The sequence below is a fragment of the Lepidochelys olivacea genome, assembly GCF_965140295.1.
Source record: "Lepidochelys olivacea isolate rLepOli2 genome assembly, chromosome: 14".
Classification (NCBI taxonomy): Eukaryota; Metazoa; Chordata; order Testudines; family Cheloniidae; genus Lepidochelys; species Lepidochelys olivacea.
In genome coordinates this window covers 31,808,579-31,832,039 of record NC_140424.1, presented here as the reverse complement: position 1 = coordinate 31,832,039, position 23,461 = coordinate 31,808,579, and the positions used below count along the sequence as shown (strand labels likewise).

The following is a 23,461-nucleotide window of genomic DNA, read 5'->3' as shown; positions in this document are numbered from 1 at the left end:
TAATGGCCAATGGCTCTGCAATCACATCCTCCAACTCCTTTAGCACTCTTGGATGCAACACATCCGGCCCCATGGACTTGTGCACATGCAGTTTTTCTAAATAGTCCCGAGCCACTTCTTCCTTCACAGAGGGCTGGCCACCTCCTCCCCATGCTGTGCTGCCCAATGCAGTAGTCTGGGAGCTGACCTTGTTCGTGAAGACAGAGGCAAAAAAAGCATTGAGTACATTAGCTTTCTCCACATCCTCTGTCACTAGGTTGCCTCCCTCATTCAGTAAGGGGCCCACACTTTCCTTGGCTTTCTTCTTATTGCCAACGTACCTGAAGAAACCCTTCTTGTTACTCTTAACATCCCTCGCTAGCTGCAACTCCAGGTGTGATTTAGCCTTCCTGATTTCATTCCTACATGCCCAAGCAATATTTATATACTCATCCCTGGTCATTTGTCCAATCTTCCACTTCTTGTACGCCTCTTTTTTGTGTTTAAGATCAGCAAGGATTTCACTGTTAAGCCAAGCTGGTCGCCTGCCATATTTACTATTCTTTCTACACATCGGGATGGTTTGTCCCTGTAAATGGCTTGTCTAGTTTTAGTAAAGTCCAGCCACAAGGAAGTTTGTGTGGAAGGTTGTTTTTTTATGAGAATATCCAGTTTTGAGAGCTCATTCTTAATCTTTCCCTGTTTGCTGTAGAGGATGTTGATCAGGTGGTTCCCCAGTTTCTTTGAGAGCATGTGGCACAAGCTGTCAGCATAGTCTGTGTGGTATGTAGATTGTAATGGATTTTTTACCTTCAGTCCTTTCAGTATGATGTCCATCTGTTTGCATTTGGAAAGGAAGATGATGTCTGTCTGTATCTGTACGAGTTTTTTCATGAAGTTGATAGATTTCCACTCCATACGGCTAAATGCAGTGCCTTGCATGACAAAATAAGCTCTCCAAGGAGAAGGACTGGCATACCTGGTGCTGAACTAGGGCTAGGGGGCATGGAAATGCCAGGCGACAAGCCTAAGCAGGCAGAACACCTCAGCCTGGAAACGCTTTGGGGTTCTGCCTAGAGTGGCAGGGCCCCCCCGCAGTTAGCAGGGAAGGCCCTTGGAGGTGCCCATGCATGTGCATCGGTGATGGCCTCACTACGAGCCCTGCGCAGCCGGCCCAGCTCTGGGGGAGGGAGCCGCCAGCCAGCCTGGTTCGCACATCAGCCACGTGGTGAAAGGGTCAAGGCCAGTCACTGGGAGCAGGCAGCGCAGGCTGGGAATGTCCTTGCTGGGCCCCTCAGTGTTCGGCCAGCCTCTTGGCTGTGGGACGTCAGGGTGGCTCCGCCAACGTGTCCAGAGCTATGGAAGGAGGAGTGGGCTTGGCTCCTCAGAGCCTGACAGGGGGCTTGCTGGTGTCCTCCCCACCCCACCTTGCCCAGCCTCTCCCATGCCCCCCTTAACTCCCATCTCACCCGGCTTGGCTTTCCCAGTGCCCTTCAACTCTCATTCCACCCAGCTTCCCCTGTCCCCCTCCAACCCTCGCCCCCTCCACTCTCTCCAGTCCCCCCCTCTCAGCCCCCACCCTGCCCGGCCTCCTTCTTTGCCCCCCAACCTCCATCCCACCCAGTCTCCCCAGCAGCCCCTGCCTCCCACCCCCCACCCCACCCAGACTTCTTAGTGTCTCCCAACCTTCACCCCACATGGCCTCCACAGTGCCCCCTGTCCTCCCCAACCCCCACTATACCTAGCTTTTCCAGTGCCTCCCAAGCCCCAACCCACCTGGCCTCCCTGTCCCCTATTCCCTCCCAGATCCCTTCCCCACCCAACCTCCCCTCTGCTCCCCAACCTCACCTCCTGGCCTCCATGTGACAAAGTGGGAATTTTCTGTAATATTTTTTCCAATGCCAATGAGTGCCTTAGTTTCCCCCAGTACTTTACAGTGCTACACAGTGGCTCCAGGACAGTTAACTCTGCTCCTGGGGCAGCGCAGGAGAGGTTGGAGGGGGTGTCACCTCGCTGCCTGGGTCATTAGAGGACTGGCTGAAACTGACCCGGATCAATGGAGGATCTGGAAAGCCAACTGGAGACCCTAGCACGGAACAGCTGACTGGGCCCTGAAGAGCAGGCAGGTCTCTGCCCAGGAGTCTGGCTCAGCTGGACTCGCTGGACAGAGCTCAGGGCGTGAAGCAGCAAGGCTGGAGCCCAGCAGGGCCAGATAAACCTTTTGTGGGCCTGGCGCCAAACATATTTGTGGGCCCCCATGGAGGCAATTGAGCATGGGACGGGGAGGTCAGTTCCGAGAGCGAGGGGCCAGCCAGAGGCAATGGGGCATGGCATGGCAGGGCTGGCCCCGCTCGGCCCAGCCCAGTGCAAGGGCACTATTTACAAACTGGCAGTTGCCAGACACACACTGGCCCGCCCAGCCCTGTGCTGCCAGCATGCCCCTTCCCCTCAGGGGTGGGCCCATGCCACACCACACAGCCCCTCCCCCCCCAACACCAGACCAGCCCGCTGATTCCCTATGGCCAGAGCCCCCCTGAACCCACTATGCACAGTGCCCCCCCCAGGCCCTGACACAAATGCACAATCCCCTGCACAACACCACTCCTGCCCAGCGCCCCCATGCCCACAGCCCCACCACAACTACCAAGCACCCCACACAGAACCCCCTCCCTAGTGCCCCAACACACGCAGATCTTCCCCGCCCCTCACAGCCAAGCACCTCGCCCCCTCCAGACCCTCCAGAGACCCACTCCCCCATGCCCTGCCTCCTGGCCGCACTCACTAGCCCTGCTGGGAGGCGACTGTGTCTGCCGGGCTGAGCCATCAGGATCCACTTGCCTGGAAGGGCCCAGCCAAGCCCCCTGCACTGTCCCCCCTGCAACTGGATAAGACTGGCCAGGCTCAGGTGGGGATGGGAAGCAGAGACTGCCCAGAGCCAGAGGTGCACTTGGGTCCAACCAGGGAGCAGAGAGGAGCTGGCAGGTGGGGCCAGGGGGTGGAGAGGAGCAAGTGATGAGCGGGGAGAGCCAGCGGGCTGGTGGGGTCTTGGGGCACCGTGCAAGCAGAGCAGGCCGGGGCCCCTTCTGACCATGGGGCCGGCTCCATGGAGCCACTGGCGCCATTGTAAACCCCAGTACTGGAGCCCAGGGTCTCACTCCAGGAGGTGGTAAGGCCGTGTGGCCTCCCCTTGCAGAAGAGTGGGGCCCCTGGGGGGTCTGGCTCACTGAAAAAAGTGGATCCTCCAAGGGACTGTTTAAAAGCTGGGGGTTAGCACTGATCCTGTGGCTCTGTGACACCTCCCCACCCCCACCCCACCTTGCCTCCCTCATACCCCTGATCCCCCCATTCCCATTCTCACCTGACCTCCCCAGCCTGCCCCGCTCCAGGCCCTGCATCCCCCCTGCGCGGGGTAACACTCGTGGGCAGGTCAAAAGTCTCTGGGGATTTTATTCTCGTGCTCTGGCTGTGGGGGCCCCCTAGGAGCAGAGCAGCTGGCAGGCCTCCCCCAGGCTGCTGCGGGGGTGCATGCGGCGGCGGCGCAGGCGCTGCACGCTGGCATCTATGTGGAAGCCCGTCTGCTTGTCGCGGATGGAGGCACGCAGGTGCTGCTGGGTGGCCTGCATCTGCTGCACATTGGCCGCCGCCTTCTGCAGGGAACGCTCCAGCAGCACGCTGCCCTGTGGGAGGGACAGGTAGACAGGGAACAGCGTCACCACCCTGCAGCCGGCTGAGGTACTCCCGAATCCCACCTAACTACACCTCACCCCCAGCAGCCAGGCAAAGTCACCCTTCCTCCAGAAACACCATCGCCTCCCTGTAGCAGGGTGAGGTACTCCTGCCAAGCAACGCTGTCACCCCTACAGCCATCAGAGCCAGGCAAGGTACCCCCACTCAGCAACACCATCACCCCCCTATGGCTGGGGAAGGTATCTCTGCCAACCAGTGCTGTCACTCCTACAGCCATCGCAGCCAGGCAAGGTATCCCTACTCAGCAACACCATCATCCCCTACAGCCAGGCAAGATATCCCCATCCAGTAATACCATCACCCTCATATAGCTGGGCAAGGTTCCTCCAACTAGCAGCACCATCACCCCTGAAAGCCCCGCACAGAAAGACCATCACCCCCATAGCCATCCCAGCCATGCAAGGTACCCCCATCCAGCAAAACCTTCACCCTCATACAACTGGGCAAAGTACCCCTGCTCAGAAAGACCATTACCCCCTATAGCCATCTCAGCCATGCAAAGTACCCCCTCCAGCAACACTGTCACCACACTACAGACACCACAACCGGGCAAGGTACCCCCAGATGGGCAACACCACTGCTCCCTACAGCCATACCAGTGGGTGAGACCCCAGGAACTTACCTGGGTGAGGATCTGGGCCTCAGGCAGTTGGGTGCCCACATGGTGCTGGTACACCCGCACCAGGGGCCGGTTCAGCTTCTCCCGTGCCTCCAGGTACTGGCTGGACTCAGGGCCCTAGAACAATGTAGCAGGGGTCAGAGCAGGGCATCCTCACCTGGGGGAGCCCCCTCCACCCCCAGCCAGTTTCTCCTTCCCATGTCCATCCCTCGGGTGACCCCAGCCAGTCTGCCCTTCCCCTGCCAATCCCCCCAGACAGTCCCTTCTTCCTCTGCCCATCCCCCAGGTGCTCCCAGCCAGTCCCTTTTTCCCCTGCCCATTCCCCAGGTGCCCCCAGCCGGTCCCTTCTTCCCTTCCTGCCCCCCAGCAAAGTGTCACTCCCTGCCTGCCCCCAGCTGGTCCCTCCATCCGATGAAGTGAGCTGTAGCTCACGAAAGCTTATGCTCAAATAAATTGGTTAGTCTCTAAGGTGCCACAAGTACTCCTTTTCTTTTTGCGAATACAGACTAACATGGCTGTTACTCTGAAACCTCCTTCCCCCGTAAGGATAAGGCCTTTGTCTGTAGCCATATTGCAAGTCCTAAAGCCTAAGGCCTGCCTCTGCAGCCAGATTAAAAGAGCAGCAGCCATTAGCTGAGAAGCAGGAAATCACATCCTCACATTCCATCTAAATTACACTAAAACAATGTAGTATCAGGCTGTTAAGGAGACGCCATCCTAATGCCACCCACTATCACCAGATAAAGAAACAAATCTTAAGGTTGTTAAAGAAAACTTAGTTTTATAGCATTGTGTCTGTCAAGAAATCACTTATCAATTGTTGTGGTTGTGAAATCCTCATTTCTTTATTGTTTTGTCATTGTAAGCAGTGTCAGGATGAGCTCCACCCTGACATCTGGTGGTGAGGTGTGGCAAGTTGTGGAAAAGAACTTCAGGGGCTGATCTCATTTGCATAGGCACACCCACCCCGCCTAGAATGAGGCCATAGCTGCCCAGATGGTCACTTTGGCTGCTGTGGGATCCCCAGTGTCTCTGTTATTGGGGCAGGAAGAATAAATTGTTATTACGCTGATTATGGGAACTGTGCTTGGAACTGTACTTGGCCTTTTGTTATGATGGAGGGAGTCACCATCAACTCAGTAGCACTTGCTAGGCAAGGGTCATGGGTTTTAAAACTGTGTGAATGGAGAGAGGTTGGGGACAAGTGTTAATACTTGGTGGTATGGGCCTGTTGGTGAGGGCCTTACATGCTAATTGCACTTCCTCCTCTCTCTACTGTGGAATATCAGAGCTAATTTTGATTCTATTAGGAGTCTAGTTACAGGCTGCTCAGCTCACTTTGGACAGCACTACTACAAGCTGAAATCACTGAGTGTTGTGTTAAGTAGTGGGGGAGCCTGAAGATATATTGTGGAGAAGGTTGCGGCATGGCTGGAGTGCCTTGTGGACAGGCTGGTGGAGCAGTGCGTAGGATGGTGGGAGCTGCTGGTGGGCTGTGGAGCAGTTCGTGGGGCGGCGGGAGCTGCTTGTGGGCTGCAGAGCAGAGCAGAGCGAAGGAGTTTGTGGGGTGGCTGGCAGAGCGGAGACCTATGGAGCTGTGGGGGGGTCAGCTTTAGATCATGTAAGGTGCCTCTTACCCCCATCCCATCTCCGCCCAGGTTGGGAGGTAAAGCTCCACAGATAAACTTTCGAACTCTGGGGCTGCCCTGACCAGGGACAGAGACTTTTGGGTCATTGGACTTTTGGGACTTTGGGTGATTTGGGGTTGCCGCACTCAAGAACCAAAGGGAAAGGGGTATGCCCCAATTTGCTTGGGGTGGGTTTTTTGCTCATGGGTTGTGTTATGAATCCTGTTGGTGGTGTTTCCCCAACATAATGCCACATTGTTTCTCTCTGTTATTAAAAGGCTTTTTGCTGCACTCAGACTTGCGAGAGGGGAAGTATTGCCTCTTGGAGGCGCCCAGCGGGGGTGGTATATATTTGTCCCAGGTCACTAGGTGGGGGCTCGAGACGGTTTGCATTGTGTTATTGGAATGGATCCCCTAGATATTGAAACCGGCCCTTGTTGCTGCCAACTCTGACGGGCAGAAGGGTTACATTTTTGGGGGCTCGTCCGTTACATCATTATGGTCCCCACTTCCCTGTTGTTTGTCTGTATGATCTCTGTCTGGTTCTTTGATTGTTTCTGTTTGTTACATAATTAATTTTGCTAGGTGTAAATTAATTACGGTGGTAGGATTGGTTAAAAATGTTGTTACAGTGTGGTAGCATTGGTTAGTGTCATGATTGGTTAAGGTACAGCTAAGCAGGCCTCAAGTTTCACCATATAAACTGGGGACCAAAAGGAAGTTCTTTGGGAACCAACTCCAGGACACAACCCCAAGAACAGAGCTGCCAGAACTCAACACCCTGCCAATGACACTGTGCAGAAACTGGAGTTCCCGAGATGACCTGATCCTGACTGGCCATCAAGAAAAGTCCATCTGTCTCTTTAGGAGTAGTGAGCATTGTATGTGTAGCGTGTGCATTCTTGGTTTTGGTGATGGTTAATAAATAGAGGTTACGTAGGATATTGCTGTATAAGGCTCTTTCACTGGTAAAAGATCCCATAAACCCCTCAAAAGATTAAGCCCTGACTCTACAGGGAAAGGGTGTTTGCCCAGAGCCCACGGAGGGGTAAAGTTAGGTGCCTTTTGCCTGGAGCCCTAGGAAGTGGGAAAGGGTGGGGGTACCTAAATTAAGAGGGTTACGCCTTGAGCCCTAGGAACTGGGTAAAGGTGGGATGTCCTAGAGTGTGTGAGTAACAGAGAATTTTAGTGGGTAACACCCCTGCCCGCCCCCCCAGCAAAGTTTCCCCACACACACCCCAGCTCCCCTGCTCTCCCAGCACAGGGTCACCTCCCCCAACCCCCTCCGCACCCACTCACCATGGTCATTCCCTGGGTGATGCCCAGCTCCCCGTGGAAGCGCTGGCAACGGTTCAGGGTGCTGCGCATGCCCCCCAGTGCCATGTAGAGACGCTCCTGGCCGGGGAGGGAGCACAGGGTGAGGTGTGGGGGTCACGCTGGGTCCTCGCAGGGACAGGTCACCCCAACCCCCAGGTTCAGAGACCACACCAGAGACCTTCCCCCTAGCCCATAGCTGGGGCCTGAGCCCCTGCTTGGCCTCCCAATGGGGGTGGGGCACAATCAGTCCTTTAGTGTGCCATCCTCTGCCACAGCAGTGTGGTTCTGGGCCTGTGGGTCTGATATAGGGATGGAGGCATGAGGGCAGCCTGGGGCAGGGGCTGTGGGGCTGGTATAGAGCTGGGGGGATGGGGGAGCATGGGGCAGGGGCTGTGGGGCTGATATGGGGTTGGGGGAGTTTGGGGCAGGGGCTGCAGGGCTGTTATTGAGCTGGAGGGATGGGGGAGTGTGGTGCATGGGCTGTGGGGCTGGTACAGAGCTGGGGGGATGGGGGAGCATGGGGCTAGTAAGGAGCTTGGGGGAGTGTGGGGCAGTACAGTGGGTCTGATAAGGAGCTTGGGGTGATGGGGAGCATGGGGTAGGGGCTGTGGGTCTGGTATGGGGATGGGGGAGTGTGGGGAAGGGCTGTGGGGCTAATATAGAGCTGAGGGGATGGGGCAGTGTGGGGCAGGGTCTGTGGGTCTGGTATAGAGCTGGGGGGAGTGTGGGTCAGAGGCTGTGGGTCTGGTATAGAGCTGGGGCATGGGGGAGTGTGGGGTAGGGGCTGTTGGTCTGGTATGGTACTGGGGGGATGGGGGAGTGTGCGGCAGGGGCTAGTATAGGAATGATGTGCCGAAGTGGGACTGTTCTTAATGTTTTCTCTGAATACTGTGTGGATGCCTCAGTTTCCCCTATGCATTTATTAAGGATCTAGGTGGTGAGATAAGGGTGTGTGATTGTTGCAGAACCCTAGAGGGGCAGTGTGATGCTGTCTGCACAGGGAATGGCCGACACCCTGTCTCCTGGCAACTGATGGCCTGGGCCTCTCCCCTGCAAGGTGCCAACTGAAGGTGTTGGAGATCAGGTGGCCTCCTTGCCCAGAAAAGGCACAAAGGCCAGAGGAGGGGCTGGAGGGAGTTTCAGTTTGGAGCTGGCTAGGGAATTGGGGTAAGCCCAGAACCTGGGTCTGGGCTCCCCACCCCCCAAGATGGACCTGACTGAGGGGTCCTGTTTTCTGTACCTACAAACTCTGTTTTAGACTGTGTTCCTGTCATCTAATAAACCTTCTGATTTCATGGCTGGCTGAGAGTCATGGTGAATTGCAGGAAGTGGGTCTGCGGGGCCCTGACTACCCCACACTCTATAACAACTGGTGGCAGTGGTGAGATGTACTGCACCTAGTGGATGGCGCTTCCTGCAGTAAGTGACTGGGGAGCTTCAAAAGGGGAAGTTCCTTCAGTTCCGGGAGGCGAAGGAGCTACGCTTAACCCCTAAGAGAAGGACTGTTGCAGTAACGGGGTTCCCCGGGACTGCGGTGAGCGGTTCCAGGGGTGGAGGAATCACAGAATCATAGAATATCAGGGTTGGAAGGGACCTCAGGAGGTCATCTAGTCCAACCCCCTGCTCAAAGCAGGACCAATCCCCAGTTAAATCATCCCAGCCAGGGCTTTGTCAAGCCTGATCTTAAAAATTTCTAAGGAAGGAGATTCTACCACCTCCCTAGGTAACGCATTCCAGTGTTTCACCACCCTCCTAGTGAAAAAGTTTTTCCTAATATCCAACCTAAACCTCCCCCACTGCAACTTGAGACCCTGCCTATGGTCCAGATCCCTGTGCAGACACAGGAGGGGTCAGGCTGGCTGGTAGCTGGGATTCTCAGCTGTGAGGTCCTGTTGTAGGATGCCTGTGTCTATTTGGGACAGGATCCAGACCCTGGTCCTGTAACGGCCAAGGATTTGAATTTGAATCCACGGAACCAATCAACTGAGACTGAAATTGTCAGTGAAAATCAAATGACCTGGCTGGCAGGGGAGAGGAGCTACTAGGCTCGGGATACCTGCCTGCCTGTAACCAGAGCCCTGGGGCTGAGTGGAACGGAGAGATGCTCCCCGCCCCCCTGCACACTGGAGAGGGGTCTCACGATGGCTCTGATGCTGTGACCAAAGCAGCGAGCTCGCTGCCTAATCCCACTAGGACAGCAACGGCAGCGCTGAGCATGGTGGGAACTGAGACCCCAGCTGAGTGGGTGGACACACAGGCAGGGCAGGTCAGCTGCCAACCAGGTTTGCCTGGTCCAGACGTGCTGCTGGGACAGGGCTCAACGGGGCTGTGACCCCAGGCCCAGCCAACGAGAGGGAACAGGTCCCCATCCCTTCCCCAAGAGCTGAATTCCAGACCGAGCTGCAGGATGCCTCCTTGGAGAAGCTGAGGGAACTTGCTGGCCACAGCACTGCAAACCCCCTTGGGGAAGGCTGCAGGGAAAGATTGCTGTGGGAGAAGGATTCCTGTACCGGGAATGGGCTCCCCAAGGGGAAGTGGAACTGTGGGGAATCAGGAGGCAGCTGGTGGTGCCAGCTTTATCAAGCTGCATCCTGTGGAAAGGAGCGACTCTGGAAGGGTATGCAGTGCTACTCTGCCAGCATCTATAATACTAACTGTGAATTTTGTAAGATCCTTCCACCTGCAAGATTTAAATGCATGGCAAGGAGTTGGCCCACAATGTCCCTCTCTCAGGACACCCGGGGATCCAGTGCCCCAGGCAGCAGCGGTGGCAGAACTTTTTCTGGCCCCGAGTCTGTGACGCAGCCCAGCAGTTCTGCAGGTCCTGCGACCCCTGTCAGAGCGTGGGGAAGGCCCGGCTCCCTTGAGACCCCTGCCTATCATAGAGGAACCTTTCCGGAACATAGTGGAGCCCCTCAGCAAGGCAACCCAGTCGGGAAGAAATACATCCTGGTGGTGATGGATTTCGCCACCCACTACCCAGAGGCAGTGGCTCTGTCCTCCACCGAGGCAGACACTGTGGCAGACGCACTGCTGACCATCTTCAGCAGAGCAGGGGTCCCCAGCAAGGTCCTTACAGACCAGGGGTCCAATTTCATGTCAGCCCTGCTCCAGGGCTTGTGGGAGAAATGTGGGGTCTAGTCTTCCTGGGTCTCTGCATATCACCCTCAGTCCAATGGGCTGGTGGAGAGATTTTATGGACCCTGAGGATGATGCTGAGGACTTTTATGAATCAGCATCTGCAGAATTGAGACAGACCACTGGGAACAAACCATCCCAATGTGTAGAAAGAATAGTAAATATGACAGGCGACCAGCTTGGCTTAACAGTGAAATCCTTGCTGATCTTAAACACAAAAAAGAAGCTTACAAGAAGTGGAAGATTGGACAAATGACCAGGGAAGAGTATAAAAATATTGCTTGGGCATGCAGTAGTGAAATCGGGAAGGCCAATCCACACTTGGAGTTGCAGCTAGCAAGAGATGTTAAGAGTAACAAGAAGGGTTTCTACAGGTACGTTAGCAACAAGAAGAAGGTCAGGGAAAGTGTGGGCCCTTTACTGAATGGGGGAGGCAACGTAGTGACAGAAGATGTGGAAAAAGCTAATGTACTCAATGCTTTTTTCGCATCTGTCTTCACAAACAAGGTCAGCTCCCAGACTACTGCACTGGGCAGCACAGCATGGGGAGGAGGTAACCAGCCCTCTGTGGAGAAAGAAGTGGTTCAGGACTATTTAGAAAAGCTGGACGAGAACAAGTCCATGACGCCAGATGCACTGCATCCAAGAGTGCTAAAGCAGTTGGCAGATGTGATTGCAGAGCCATTGGCCATTATCTTTGAAAACTCATGGAGATTGGGGGAGGTCCCAGATGACTGGAAAAAGGCTAATGTAGTGCCCATCTTTAAAAAAGGGAAGGAGGAAGATCTGGGGAACTACAGGCCAGTCAGCCTCACCTCAGTCCCTGGAAAAATCATGTAGCAGGTCGTCAGGGAATCAATTCTGAAGCACTTTGAGAAGCGGAAAGTGATCAGGAACAGACAGCATAGATTCACCAAGGGCAAGTCATGCCTGACTAATCTAATTGCCTTCTATGATGAGATAACTGGCTCTGTGGACGAGGGGAAAGCAGTGGATGTGATATATCTTGACTTTAGCAAAGCTTTTGATACGGTCTCCCACAGTATTCTTGCCAGCAAGTTAAAGAAGTATGGGCTGGATGAATGGACTATAAGGTGGATAGAAAGCTGGCTAGATTGTCGGGCTCAGCGGGTAGTGATCAATGGCTCCATGTCTAGTTGGCAGCCGATATCAAATGGAGTGCCCCAAGGGTCGGTCCTGGGGCTGGTTTTGTTCAATATCTTAGTTAATTATCTGGAGGATGGCGTGAACTGCACTCTTAGCAAGTTTGCAGATGACACTAAACTGGGAGGAGTGGTAGATATGCTGGAGGGTAAGGATAGGATACAGAGGGACCTAGACAAATTAGAGGATTGGGCCAAAAGAAATCTGATGAGGTTCAACAAGGACAAGTGCAGAGTCCTGCACTTAGGACGGAAGAATCCCATGCACCGCTACAGACTAGGGACCGAGTAGCTAGGCAGCAGTTCTGCAGAAAAGGACCTAGGGGTTACACTGGATGAGAAGCTGGATATGAGTCAACAGTGTGCCCTTGTTGCCAAGAAGGCTAATGGTATTTTGGGCTGTATAAGTAGTGGCATTGCCAGCAGATCAAGGGATGTGATCATTCCCCTCTATTCGGCATTGGTGAGGCCTCATCTGGAGTACTGTGTCCAGTTTTGGTCCCCATGCTACAAGAAGGATGTTGAAAAATTGGAAAAAGTCAAGCAGAGGGCAACAAAAATGATTAGGGGGCTGGAGCACATGACTTATGAGGAGAGGCTGAGGGGACTGGGATTATTTAGTCTGCAGAAGAGAAGAATGAGGGGAGATTTGATAGCTGGTTTCAACTACCTGAAAGGGGGTTCCAAAGAGGATGGATCTAGACTGTTCTCAGTGGTACCGGTTGATAGAACAAGGAGCAATGGTCTCAAGTTACAGTGTGGGAGGTTTAGGTTAGATATTAGGAAAAACTTTTTCACTAGGAGGGTGGTGAAGCACTGGAATGGGTTACCTAGAGAGATGGTGGAATCTCCTTCCTTAGAGGCTTTTAAGGTCAGGCTTGACAAAGCCATGGCTGGGAGGATTTAGTTGGGGATTAGGTCCTGCTTTGAGCAGGGGGTTGGACTAAAGGACCTCCTGAGCTCCCTTCCAACCCTGATATTCTATGAAGTACCTGCCCCACCTGAAGTACAGGGAAGTGCTCCAGGAATCCAAAGCATTCTTCCCTTTCGAGCTGCTGTATGGGAGGAGAGTGAGGGGACCCCTGGACCTGGTACGGGACGGTTGGGAGGAGAAGCGGGAAGACCCCCTGGCGGATCTCTTCCCTGAGATGGGAGCCAATCCTCCCATCAGGTGTCCCACATTCAGAGTCACTTGGCAAACAGCCCTGAACCTGGAAAGAGAGGTCAAGGTCACGCTGGCTTTAGAGCGTGATCCAGCCGTTCAACAGCCCATGGGCCTCACCTGTGGGGCTGGTCCCCAAGAAAGATGGGTCTATCCGATTCTTTGGGGACTATAAGAAGCTTAATGCCATCAATGTGTCCAATGCCTACCCCATGCCTAGGCCTCGTGAGATTCTAGACAAGCTGGCAGGGGGCTCATTACCTCTCTACTATGGATCTCACCAAGGGCAACTGGCAGGTGCCTTCGGACCCAGATACCAGGTTGAAATCTGCCTTCACCACCCCTTTGGGGCTCTGAGTTCCTGGTCCTGCCTTTTGACCTCAAGGGGGCATCGGCCACCTCCCAGCGCCGGGTGAATCAGTTACTGAGGGGGATGGAGAACTTGGCCCTGGCATACATTGATGATATCTGTGTCTTTAGCCAGACCTGAGATTAATACATGTCCCAGGTGAAGAGGGTGCTGGGCTGCCCCAAGGAGGCAGGACTGACAGTAAAAGCTGAAAAGTTTAAGGTGGGGATGGCAGAGGTATCGTACCTGGGCCACAAGGTGGGGAGCAGCTGCCCAAGCCCAGAGCCGGCCAAGGTGGAGACAATCAGAGATTGGCCCATTCTCCAGACCAAGAAACAGGTCCAGGCCTTTATCAGGATGGCGGGGTACTACCGGAGGTTTGTACCACACTTTAGCTCCCTAGCTGCCCCCATCACTGATCTATGTGAGAAGGGTAAGCCAGACGAGGTGGTCTGGACTGAGCAGTGCCAGAGGGCTCTCTGTGTGCTGAAGGAGGCTCTAATCCAGGGCCCAGTAAATCTGGTAAACCCAGACTTTGCCAAGCCCTTTACAGTGTTCACTGATGCCTCAGACTCAGGGCTGGGCACAATGCTGATGCAAGCTGTTGCTAAGGGGGAGAGACACCCCATCAGGTACCTGAGCAAGAAGCTGCTGTCCCGGGAGCAGAACTATGCAGTCATAGAAAAGAAATGCCTGGCCATGGTGCAGGCCCTTAAAAAGCTGCAGCCATATCTATTTGGGCAGCGCTTTACTGTGTATACTGACCACTCTTCCCTAACGTGGCAGAGCTGGGGGGATGTGGGAGTGTGGGGCAGGGGCTGTGGGTCTGGTATAGTGCTGGGGGAGTGTGGGGAGTGTGTGGCAAGGGCTGTGGGGTTAGTAAGGAGCTTGGAGTGATGGGAGTAGCCTGGGGCAGGGGCTGTGGGGTTGGTATAGAGCTGGGGGGCTGTGGGAGGCCTGGGGGACTGGTATAGGGATGGGGGGAGTGTGGGGCATGGGCTGTGAGTCTGGAGCTGGGGTGATCGGGGTAGCCTGAGGCAGGGGCTGTGGGGCTTGTATAGAGCTGGGGGGATGGGGGAATGAGGGGCAGGGGCTGTGGGCCTGGTATACAGCTGGGGGGAAGTGTGGGGCTGGGGCTGTGAGTCTGGTATGGATCTGGGGTGATTGGGGTAGCCTGAGGCAGGGGTTGTGGGTCTGGTGTAGAGCTGGGGGTGTGGGGGGAGTGTGGGGCAGGGGCTGTGGGTCTGGTATAGTGCTGGGGAGATGGGGGGAGTGTGTGGCAAGGGATGTGGGGTTAGTAAGGAGCTTGGGATGATGAGGGTAGTCTGGGTCAGGGGCTGTGTGGCTGGTATAGAGGTGGGGGATTGGGGGGAGCATGGTGCAGTGGCTGTGGAGCTGGTATACAGCTGAGGGCCTGGGGGAGCGTGGGGCACAGGCTGTGGGTCTGGTATAGAGCTGGGGGCACAGGGGCAGTGTGGGGCAGGGCTGTGGGTCTGGTATGGGGATGAGGGAGAGTGGGGCAGGGTCTGTGGGTCTGGTATAGAGCTGGGGGGATGGGCAAGTGTGGGGCAGGGGCTTTGGGTCTGGTATAGAGCTGGGGGGAATGGGGGAGTGTGGGCAAGGGGCTGCGGGTCTGGTATGGGGATGTGGGGAGTGTGGGGCAGGGGCTTTGGGACTGGTATAGAGCTGGGGGATGGGGGAATGTGGGGCAGGGTCTCCCCCAGCTAGGCAGAAAGCCCCACTGGTTTGGGGGCTCCAGGCAATTTATGGGGTGGGTATGAGGAAGTGGGAATTTTCCATTATAGTTTGATGATGCCTGTGTGTGCCTCAGTTTCTCCTCACTTGTGCAGGGCTCCCCGGGGTGGGGCCAGACTGTTGGCTCTCCAGGCAGGTCAGTCTGAATGTAGCCTGGCTGACTGAGGGAAAGGACTGGCCAAGGCCGACCCCGGCTCAGTGGCGAATGCACGAGGACAAGGGGAAGGCCATTCTCCCAGCCATGCCCTGAGTGCCCAGTGTCCCAGAGGGAACCGGATCCCCCTGCTCTGCGCAGGGAGGCTGGGCACAGATTGGGCTCGCCAGCATAGAGCAGGGCTGGAGCCCAGGGGCTCTATCTAGGAAGCAGGCCTGCCAACAGGATGGGTGTGAGCAAAGAGGGCAATTTCCCATGGGCCCGGGAGATTTAAAAGGGTGCGTCGTGGCACCGGCGGCCACAGAGGCAGTGACAGGGTAAGGGGTTCCATGGGGGGTAGCATTCGGGGGGCCAGAGGCAGGTGAAGAGCTTCTGTGGGAGTCGGGGGCAGGAGGACAGGTGGGGTACTTTGGGGGGGCAGCATGTGGGGGGATGAGGCAGGGGGAAGGGTTCGTCTGGAGCAACATGTGGGGGGAAATGGGGAGGCTCTGTGGGGGGCAGCATGTGGAGGACAGGGGCAGGGTGAGGGGTTCCGTGGGGGGCAGCATGTGGGGGGCAGGGGGAGCGGTTCTATGGGGGGCAGGAGCAGGGGGAGGGGTTCCGTGGGGGCAGCGTGTGGGTGAAGGGATAGGGGTTCTGTAGGGGGCAGCATGCGGGGAGGCAGGGGGAGGGAGAGGGGTTCTGTGGGGGGCAGCATGTGGGGAGGCAGGGGGAGGGGTGGGGTTCTGTGAGGGGCAGCAAGCAGGGGGAGGGGTTCCATGGGCGCAACATGTGGAGGGGGAAGGGACGAGGTTCCGTGGGGGGCAGAATGCGGGGGAGAGGGGTTCTGTGGGGGGGCAGGAGGAGGGGGAGGGGTTCCATGGGGGGCACCATGCGGGAGGGGCGGGTTTCCGTGGGGTGCAGCTTGCAGGGGGAGCAGGGTTTCTGTGGGGGGCAGCGTGCTGGGGGAGGGGCGGGGTTCCATGCGGGGCAGCATGCAGGGGGGCGCAGAGGCAGGGAGAGGGGTTCCATGGTGGTAGGGGGAGGGCTGGGGTTCCATGGGGGGCAGTGTGCGGGGGGCAAGGGGCAGCGGGAGGGATGGGGTTCTGTGGGGGGCAGCTTGCAGGAGTGGCAGGGGGCAGGGTTCCGTGTGGGGCAGGGGTTCCATGTGGGGAAACATGGGGGGGGCAAGGAGCATGCCCTCTCCGTACCTTGAGTGCCAGGGTCTCGTCCATCTTGCGCTGCAGACTGCCATCGAGGGCAGACTGGGCCTGGTGGCGCGTGGCCGTGGCCTGGGCCGTGGCTGCCCTGAGCGTGGCCAGCACCTCCTTGGAGCGCAGGGTCAGGCACCGCGCCTCCTCAATGGCCACCGCGCACTCTGGGGGGACATGGGGTCAGAACTGCACCCCGGCTGGGCAGGCCCCAGCCCTCCCTCTGTGACACAGTGACCCAAATGCCGTCCATGGGCCTGGGGGGGTGAACACGGGGAAGGGGTCTGGGGGTCAGGATCAAAGGGGTGAGGAGAGCTGGGGGTGCATACGGGGGTGCTGTGGGGGGTTTAGTGGAGTCCTGGAAGGACACACTGGGAGTCTAAGGCAGGGGTCCCTGGGGGAGCTCTTGGGGGGCTGAGAGGAGGGTCCCTGGGGAAGACTGAAGGGGGGCTGAGAGGGAGTCCCTGGAATGGAGTGGGGCAGGCCATACCTGGCATGTAGGACTCAGTGGGGCTGGGCTTGTGAGTGGGGGGCAATGGGGGTACTCATGGGCTGAGGGGCTCTTGGGGCGGTCCCTGGGAGTGAATGGGGTGGGGGTCCCTGGGAGTACATGGGCTGAGAGGGGCTGAGTGATGGGTGGTCTCCGGAGGTACACAGGGGCTCTGGGGGGTCCCTGGGATGGGGTGGGGCCGGGCCGTACCTGGCGTGTAGGGCCCGATGGGGCTTAGCTTATGAGTGGGGGCAAATGGGGGTACACAGGGGCTGAGGGGGGCTCTTGGAGGGCTGCTGGGGGTCCCCAGGGTGGAGCGGGCCAGGCCATACCTGGCGTGTAGGGCCCAACAGGGCTGGCCTCCGGGGTGGGGTTCCTCATTACGAAGGGGGACGAGGGCCGGCTTAAGCTGAGCCAGGAGTCACGCTCGGCCTCCAGCAGCACCATGCGCAGCGGCTGCCCCAGCAGCTCCAGCACCTGCCCCCGCTCCTGGCACAGTGCCTCCAGGGTGTGCCGGCACCCACTCAGTGCCTGGCACAGGGGACATGGGTCAGTGTGCCCCCCCACACCCTCAAACCCCCACACCTGCCCAGAGCCTGGCACGGGCAACGGGGTCAGTGTGTCCCCCTCACCCTCAAACTCCCACATCTGCTCAGTGCTTGGCACGGGGAACAGGTGTCAGTGTGTCCCCCTCACTCCCCACATCCGCCGAGGGCCTGGCACAGGAAACACAGGTCAGTGTGCCCCCCGCACTCGCCTGGCTCCTGCCAGAGAGTGCGCCAGTGTGAGTGCCCAGCTCAGAGACAGCTGCGGTCAGAGGGACCAATCTCTGCAGCGCCTCTCTGAGCGCAAGATTGGGGAGGGCCCAGCACAGCAAGGGGGAAGCCATGGGCGGAACCTGGGCAGGGAGGGGTGGAAGGATAGATGTGGGTCAATCCCTGGGGTGGAGCAGGCTCTGCGGGTGAGGCGCCCTGACCACAGGGCAGGCTGGCGACTGGCAGGCAAAAAGCACAGCAAGGAACAGAGCAAGGGACACAAAACAGGCCAGCAGGGGATGACCCAAGGGGGCACAGGTTGGGCTGAGCTGCTCCCTTTGGGCTGGGTTTTCGTGGGGGATGCCAGGGCAGCCTGGCAAGAGGGGCAAATGGGGAGACACCGGCAGGGAGCTGGCACATCGGGCGCCCAGGGGAGGGGCCAGCGCTCAGGCTACGATGGGAAGACACATCAGTGGGTAGCATGGGTGGGGGAGACAGCCCCAACCTGTCACTACAGGGCCCCCAGGCTGCGGCCCAGAGCAGGGTGCACTCTTTGCCAGCCACCAGGGAGGTGACAGTACTCCTGGTGCTGACATAGTGGGCTAAGGGCAGCTGGCATCCCGCTGAGAAGGGGCCCCGGCTCCAGCACCTGGCCCAGTGCCCCAGAGGGACCAGAGTGGGATACTGGACTGTGGGTTGCCGGGCTTTTCAGTGCCAGGGACAGAGTGTTGAGTGCACCGAGGAGCCCGAGCACCTGTCAGCAGGGGGTGCGGCAGAGGAAGGAGCTGGTTGCCCAGCCCCAAGGGGGCATACTGGCAGGGATGGCAACCACCTGACACACCCGCTCACCCACTGCCAGACTGACCGGGTAGTGCCCAGCACCTGCCCTGGCATCTAGTTGCTGTCTAGGCCTGTGACCCTCCCTCCCCTGGCCCCACCTTGAGGTGCGCCTCCGACATGTCCATGTGCCCTTCCAGCTCCACCTTCAGCCTCTGCAGCTCCTTGCGTTCCCACCGCAGCAGTGTGTCCACCTGGTCTGGGGCCTGGGGGTGGGGGGACATGGGCAGAGACGGGGGCAGGGTGAATGCTTAGCTCTCAGCAACGCCAGCCATTCCAGGCTCAGTGCTGGCTGTGCTGGGGGGATCTGGGGCGGGAGGGGTCTGGGGATGTGTGGTGGAGATATGGGGTATGGGGTGGATAGGTGTGGGGGTATCACCTGCTCTGGGGATGGGGCGGTGCCCATGGGTGGCCTTGCTGGGGAAGGGGGTGAGTGTAAGGGATACGGGGTATGGGGAGGATGGGGAACACCTGGGGACTCTCATCTGCTCAGTGGGGGCCTGTGCTGGGCAGGGATGTGGGGTGCATGGGTTGTCGGTGCCCGTGACAGGTTGTGATGGGGGGTGATGGGGCACAGGGGGTGGATAAAGAGCATGGGACTATGGGGGCCTTCTCACTTGTTTGGTGGGGGATTGGTCCCGGTGCCTGGCCATGCTGGGAGGTGGTGGGGCACAAAAGGGGATACGCAACATGGGGGTATATGGGGCATGGGGCCACACAAGGGGTGGGGGGCTTTCACTGACACAGTGTGGAGCTGTTGCCTGCCCTGTGGGGATGATATGGAGCTCAGGGGGCTCTCACCTGCTCGGTGAGGGGGGCGGGTCAGTGCCCGCACTTGGCCAGGCTGGGGGAGTGGCACGGCTTGGGGGGATATGGGGTGTATCAGGGATACGGGCCATGGGGGGATGTCACCTGCAGGTGCCTGTGTCTGGGTGCACTGGGGGGGACATGGAGTGCTGGGGCTATGGGGCACGGGAGGGAAACAGGCAGGGCAAGATATGGGGTCTGGGGGGAATGGGGCCTGGTGAGATATGAGGTAGGGTGCTGTCACCTGCTCAGTGGGGGCGGGTGTCAATGCCAGCATCTGGCCATGCTAGGGGGTGATGGGCACAGGGGTGTGTGTGTGGAACATTGGATGTGGGTGAATATGGGATCTGGGGGGCGTTCACCTGCTTGGTGGGGGACATGGGGTGTGGATAAGGAGTGAGGGGGATATGGGGCACAGGGGATATGGAGCACACAGGGATACAAGTTATTGGAGCTCCCACCTGTTCGATGGGGGGCTAGTGTCCATCCTGGGATAGGGGGGACACAGGGCATGGGGGATACAGGGCAGGGGCACTCATCTGCTCGGCTAGGGGCCCATCCCTGCACTCGGCCATGCTGGGGGGATGTGGGGCACGGGGGATAGAGGGCACAGGGGAAATGAAGTGCGAGGTATATAGGGTGGGGGCTCTCATCTGCTTGGCTGGGGACCAGTGCCTGCACCCTGCCCTGCTGGGGGGTTATGGGACATGGGGGATACAGGGCGCCGGGGGATAGAGGGCACAGGTGGAAAATGGGGCATGGGGGATATGGGGCATGAGGGAATAGAGGGCACAGACGGGGAAATGGGGTGCGGGAGATACGAGGGGGGGTCTCACCTGCTCGGCCGGGGGCCGGTGCCCGCGCACCAGAGCACTCTGCCGGTTGGTGAGCAGCGCGGTACGCACCTTGGCCAGGGCGGCATCAAGGTGCTGGCGTGACAGGTTGAGGCACTTGGCCTGCTCGTTGAGCTCGGTGAGTGCCTGGCGCAGCCGGCTGACCACCAGGCGCACAGCACTGGCATAGTGGGCGGCCAGCCCGTTGCTCTGGCTGGCACAGTGGTCTCGGAAGCAGGGCAGGGGCAGCTGGCTCACCCAGGGTGGGGGCTTCATCTTGGTCTTCCACAGCGTGATGCCTGGCCCCTCGGGTGGCTTCTCCAGCATCTCACCAGCCGCCGTCACGTCCAGCTTAAAGCGCCAGCCCTGCAGCCGAGTGCGGCGCTCGTAGGGCGTCTCCTGGGGCTGGCCTGGGGGCTGAGGTGGGCGCCACTGCGCCACTGCCTCCCGCCAGCAGCGCCCCCGCAGCTGCTGCGCCGCCCGCATTGTGGCCTTGGCCTCATTGCGCCAGGCCTCCGGGCCCGCGTGGCCCCGCAGCAGCTCACTGGGGGGTCCCATGGCCAAGCTGTGGGGAAAAGAGGGGTCAGCACCGCCTGGCTTGGGAGAGCCCCTCTGCCACAGACAGCCAGGGTCCTGAGCCCAGTCTCCCATCCCCTTCAAGGTGCCTTCCAGCCTGGGACCAGCCCTAAGGTGTGTGAATGGGTCTGACACAGGGCAGGGCATACTGGGCTGGCTGGGCCTATGGGTCAGCTCTGAGGGAGAGGCAGGAGGGATAGGAGGCTAGCTACCCAGTGGGTCAGACCTCGGGGGTAGGGAGGGGCAGGGAATAGGGGGCTGGTAGAGCCCTGTGAGTCAGCTCCAGGGGGCAGGGAGTGATGGGGGGATAAGGGCCTGGCTACCTGGTGGATCAGATCTGGGGGCAGGGAGGGGTGGGGGTATAGGGGACTGGCCCATGGGTCAGACCTCAGGGGCAGGGAGGGGCCTGCTCCATGGTCAGAGCTGGGGGCAGGGAGAGGTGGAGGTTATGGGGCTGGCTGGCTGGCCCGTGGATCAGACCTGGGTGCAGGAAGGGGCAGGAGACTGGGGAGTTGGCTGACTCGTGGTCAGGGCAGGGAGGGGCAGGAGGCTGGCTTCCCCATGGTGGCCCTCCCTGCCTGCGAGGAGCCTTCCTGCCTGGTATGGGATCAGGACGATACCAGCTCTCTGTGCCCCATGGGTGGATGCCCCAGTGCCAGCGACAATGCCAGATCCTGGGAGCTCCCCCCAGGCACCCGCCTCCCTCCTCGTCCGCACCGTCTCTCAGGGTCTGTGCCTCGCCATGGAGACGGTTGCCATGGCAGCGGGTACTCGCCTCACAATGCCTCCATCCCATACAGTTGTGTGTGTGGGATCATGTCTGACGTGGCCTGGAGGGAAAAGGGGTAGCCATGGGGGGATCAAACCCTCTGAGCCAGAGGGAAGCAGACAGATGGGATTTTGCCCCTGGCACCAGGCCCAATCCTGGAGGGGGAGCTGCGGGGCTGGGCAGTGTCTCTTCAGGGAAAGGGGTTGGAGTGACCATAGTGCGAGTAAGGATCTCACTACTGCTGCCAGCGGAGTGTTGGCACTCGCAGCAGTTATGCATACTAGGCCCAAGTGTCCTTGGCCCCCCCGCCTGGAGGCACTCGCAGCAGTTATACTGAGGATCTGCAACAATATGTTGCAAAGTCAGACTGCCTGAAACTAAACAAGGCCAAACAGGGCAGATATGGAAGAACAATGCTGAATAAAGCAGCTTTATGTATGGTTTAACAGATGGTACAGAGAACAAGGGAACTAGCTGGTAGCTGGATTGGCTGGCTATATGGATACTTAGGGCAGCTTGCTATTGGATAAGTATGCTGAAGAAAGGATGTATAAAAGCCTGTGTAACTTCCTGCTCTGTGTGCAGGATTTGAGATTCTATTCTCCCTGTACCTTGTTTGCAGCTGCAAATAAACTTTTCTGCTTCTCTACCCCGTTGTGATTATTGGGTGACGCACACCGGGTAACGAACTCCTGCTGTTGTTCGCCTCTGGCTGGGTGCCGGCAACAGGGGGGAGAGCTCCCATGCATACCGTGCATAAGCAAGGACAGCCTGGGCCACCGTCCCCTAGTGTCCCTAGCTGGGGAGAGCGGGACCAGGGGACAGAGAGCAATTCACTCTGGGAAGGGGGCTCCCACCATCTGGCCAGCTGGGAGGCAGGAGGCCAGAGCCTGGGGCTCGGAGGACCAGGGCTGGGGGATGCCCTGCTTGCAGCCAGTGCCAGGCCCAGGCACACCGTCACCGTGACACGAGGCTATGCAGACCCTGCATAGCAGGACCAGTTGCCATGACCCAGGGGTTGGCCGTGGTGTTCGGGGCAAGTTGAGAGCCTGAAAAGGGCCTGCTGGGGCTGAGCTGAACAGCTCCTGGAGGGGACACACCCGCCCCCTTCTGCCAGCCCATCCCACGGTGCCAGTAACATCTCCGCCCGCATGACCCATCCTGACGGGATATGCTCTAGGGATTATTGTGGGGCATTTCTCCGGCCTGTTACTCAGACTGGATAGGCACAGAGATCCCTTCTGGCCTGGGAATCTCTGAACCTACAACAGCCCCATGCTACCCTTCCATCTGGCCATGCAGACCCAGATCCGAGCTTTCCCCCTGGTCTGCTTGTCCCACCCCTATATATCATCCTGGCTCCCTTCCGCCCCAGGTCCCCATCGTCCCCACGGTGAGGTTATTGTGCCGCAACTTCTTCAGCAAGAGGTTCACAGTGGGAGAGGAGGGTGGGGACCCTGGGATCAACCCTCTCCCATGTGGGGGCCCTAGAGGGACATCCCCCCGCCTATCCCTGGCTCGCCTCTCCCCTAGGGGAATGCACTGTCCAGATCGTCCTACAGATGCAGACCCAGGGGCTGGGCCCAGATGCCATCACTGAGCTCATAGTGTGCAGGGGCCATGTTCATCACCTTCCAGGAGATATCGGAGGGGAGCCAAGGGAGAAGAGGGCATCAGAGAGTGACACACCTCCCTGACCCCAGCAGGAATCACTGACCTCCTCCGACCTGGGCCTTGTTGTAAGCTATTGTAAGAGAAAATAATATCCTCCCGATATGGGGTGACTTCCTCCTCAGAGTGAAAGGAACGACAGTATTCTCCAAGCTCACAAATTCCTTTAGCCAAAGAAAGTGTTTAGCTGACTAAATTTCTCACAGCCTCTCAGAGATTTGGCTTTAGAAGATGACCTTTTGAGGTTACTGGGGTACCTGAAATTTTCCCAAGGAAGATGGCAGAACTGTTAACCAATACAAATGGAGTTGTAGTGTTCATGGACTTCGATGGAAGAAGATATATATGGGTCTTCGATGGAAGAAGACCACAAAACTCTCAATGAAGTTCTAACCCTAACCAGCGAGTCCGGATGGAAGCTAAACAAGGAAAAGTGCATTTTTCACCTACCCCAGACTGAGTTTTTGGGACAGGCAATAAACAAAGATGGACTCAGTCATAGAATATTAGGGTTGGAAGAGA

General features: G+C 58.0%; 1 protein-coding gene across 1 annotated transcript; it reads right to left on the bottom strand.

Moving 5' to 3' along the window:
• Nucleotides 1–3,441: 3,441 nt before the first annotated feature.
• TEKTL1 (tektin like 1) lies at nucleotides 3,442–20,481 on the bottom strand (the record flags this gene model as incomplete). Its single annotated transcript, XM_084648257.1, has 7 exons — nucleotides 3,442–3,656; nucleotides 4,349–4,462; nucleotides 7,273–7,368; nucleotides 16,202–16,368; nucleotides 17,024–17,222; nucleotides 18,385–18,489; nucleotides 19,927–20,481. 7 exons carry the CDS (start codon nucleotides 20,479–20,481, stop codon nucleotides 3,456–3,458), a joined length of 1,437 nt encoding a protein of 478 aa, XP_084504383.1. The 3' UTR covers nucleotides 3,442–3,455.
• Between the last annotated feature and the right edge of the window lie 2,980 nt (nucleotides 20,482–23,461).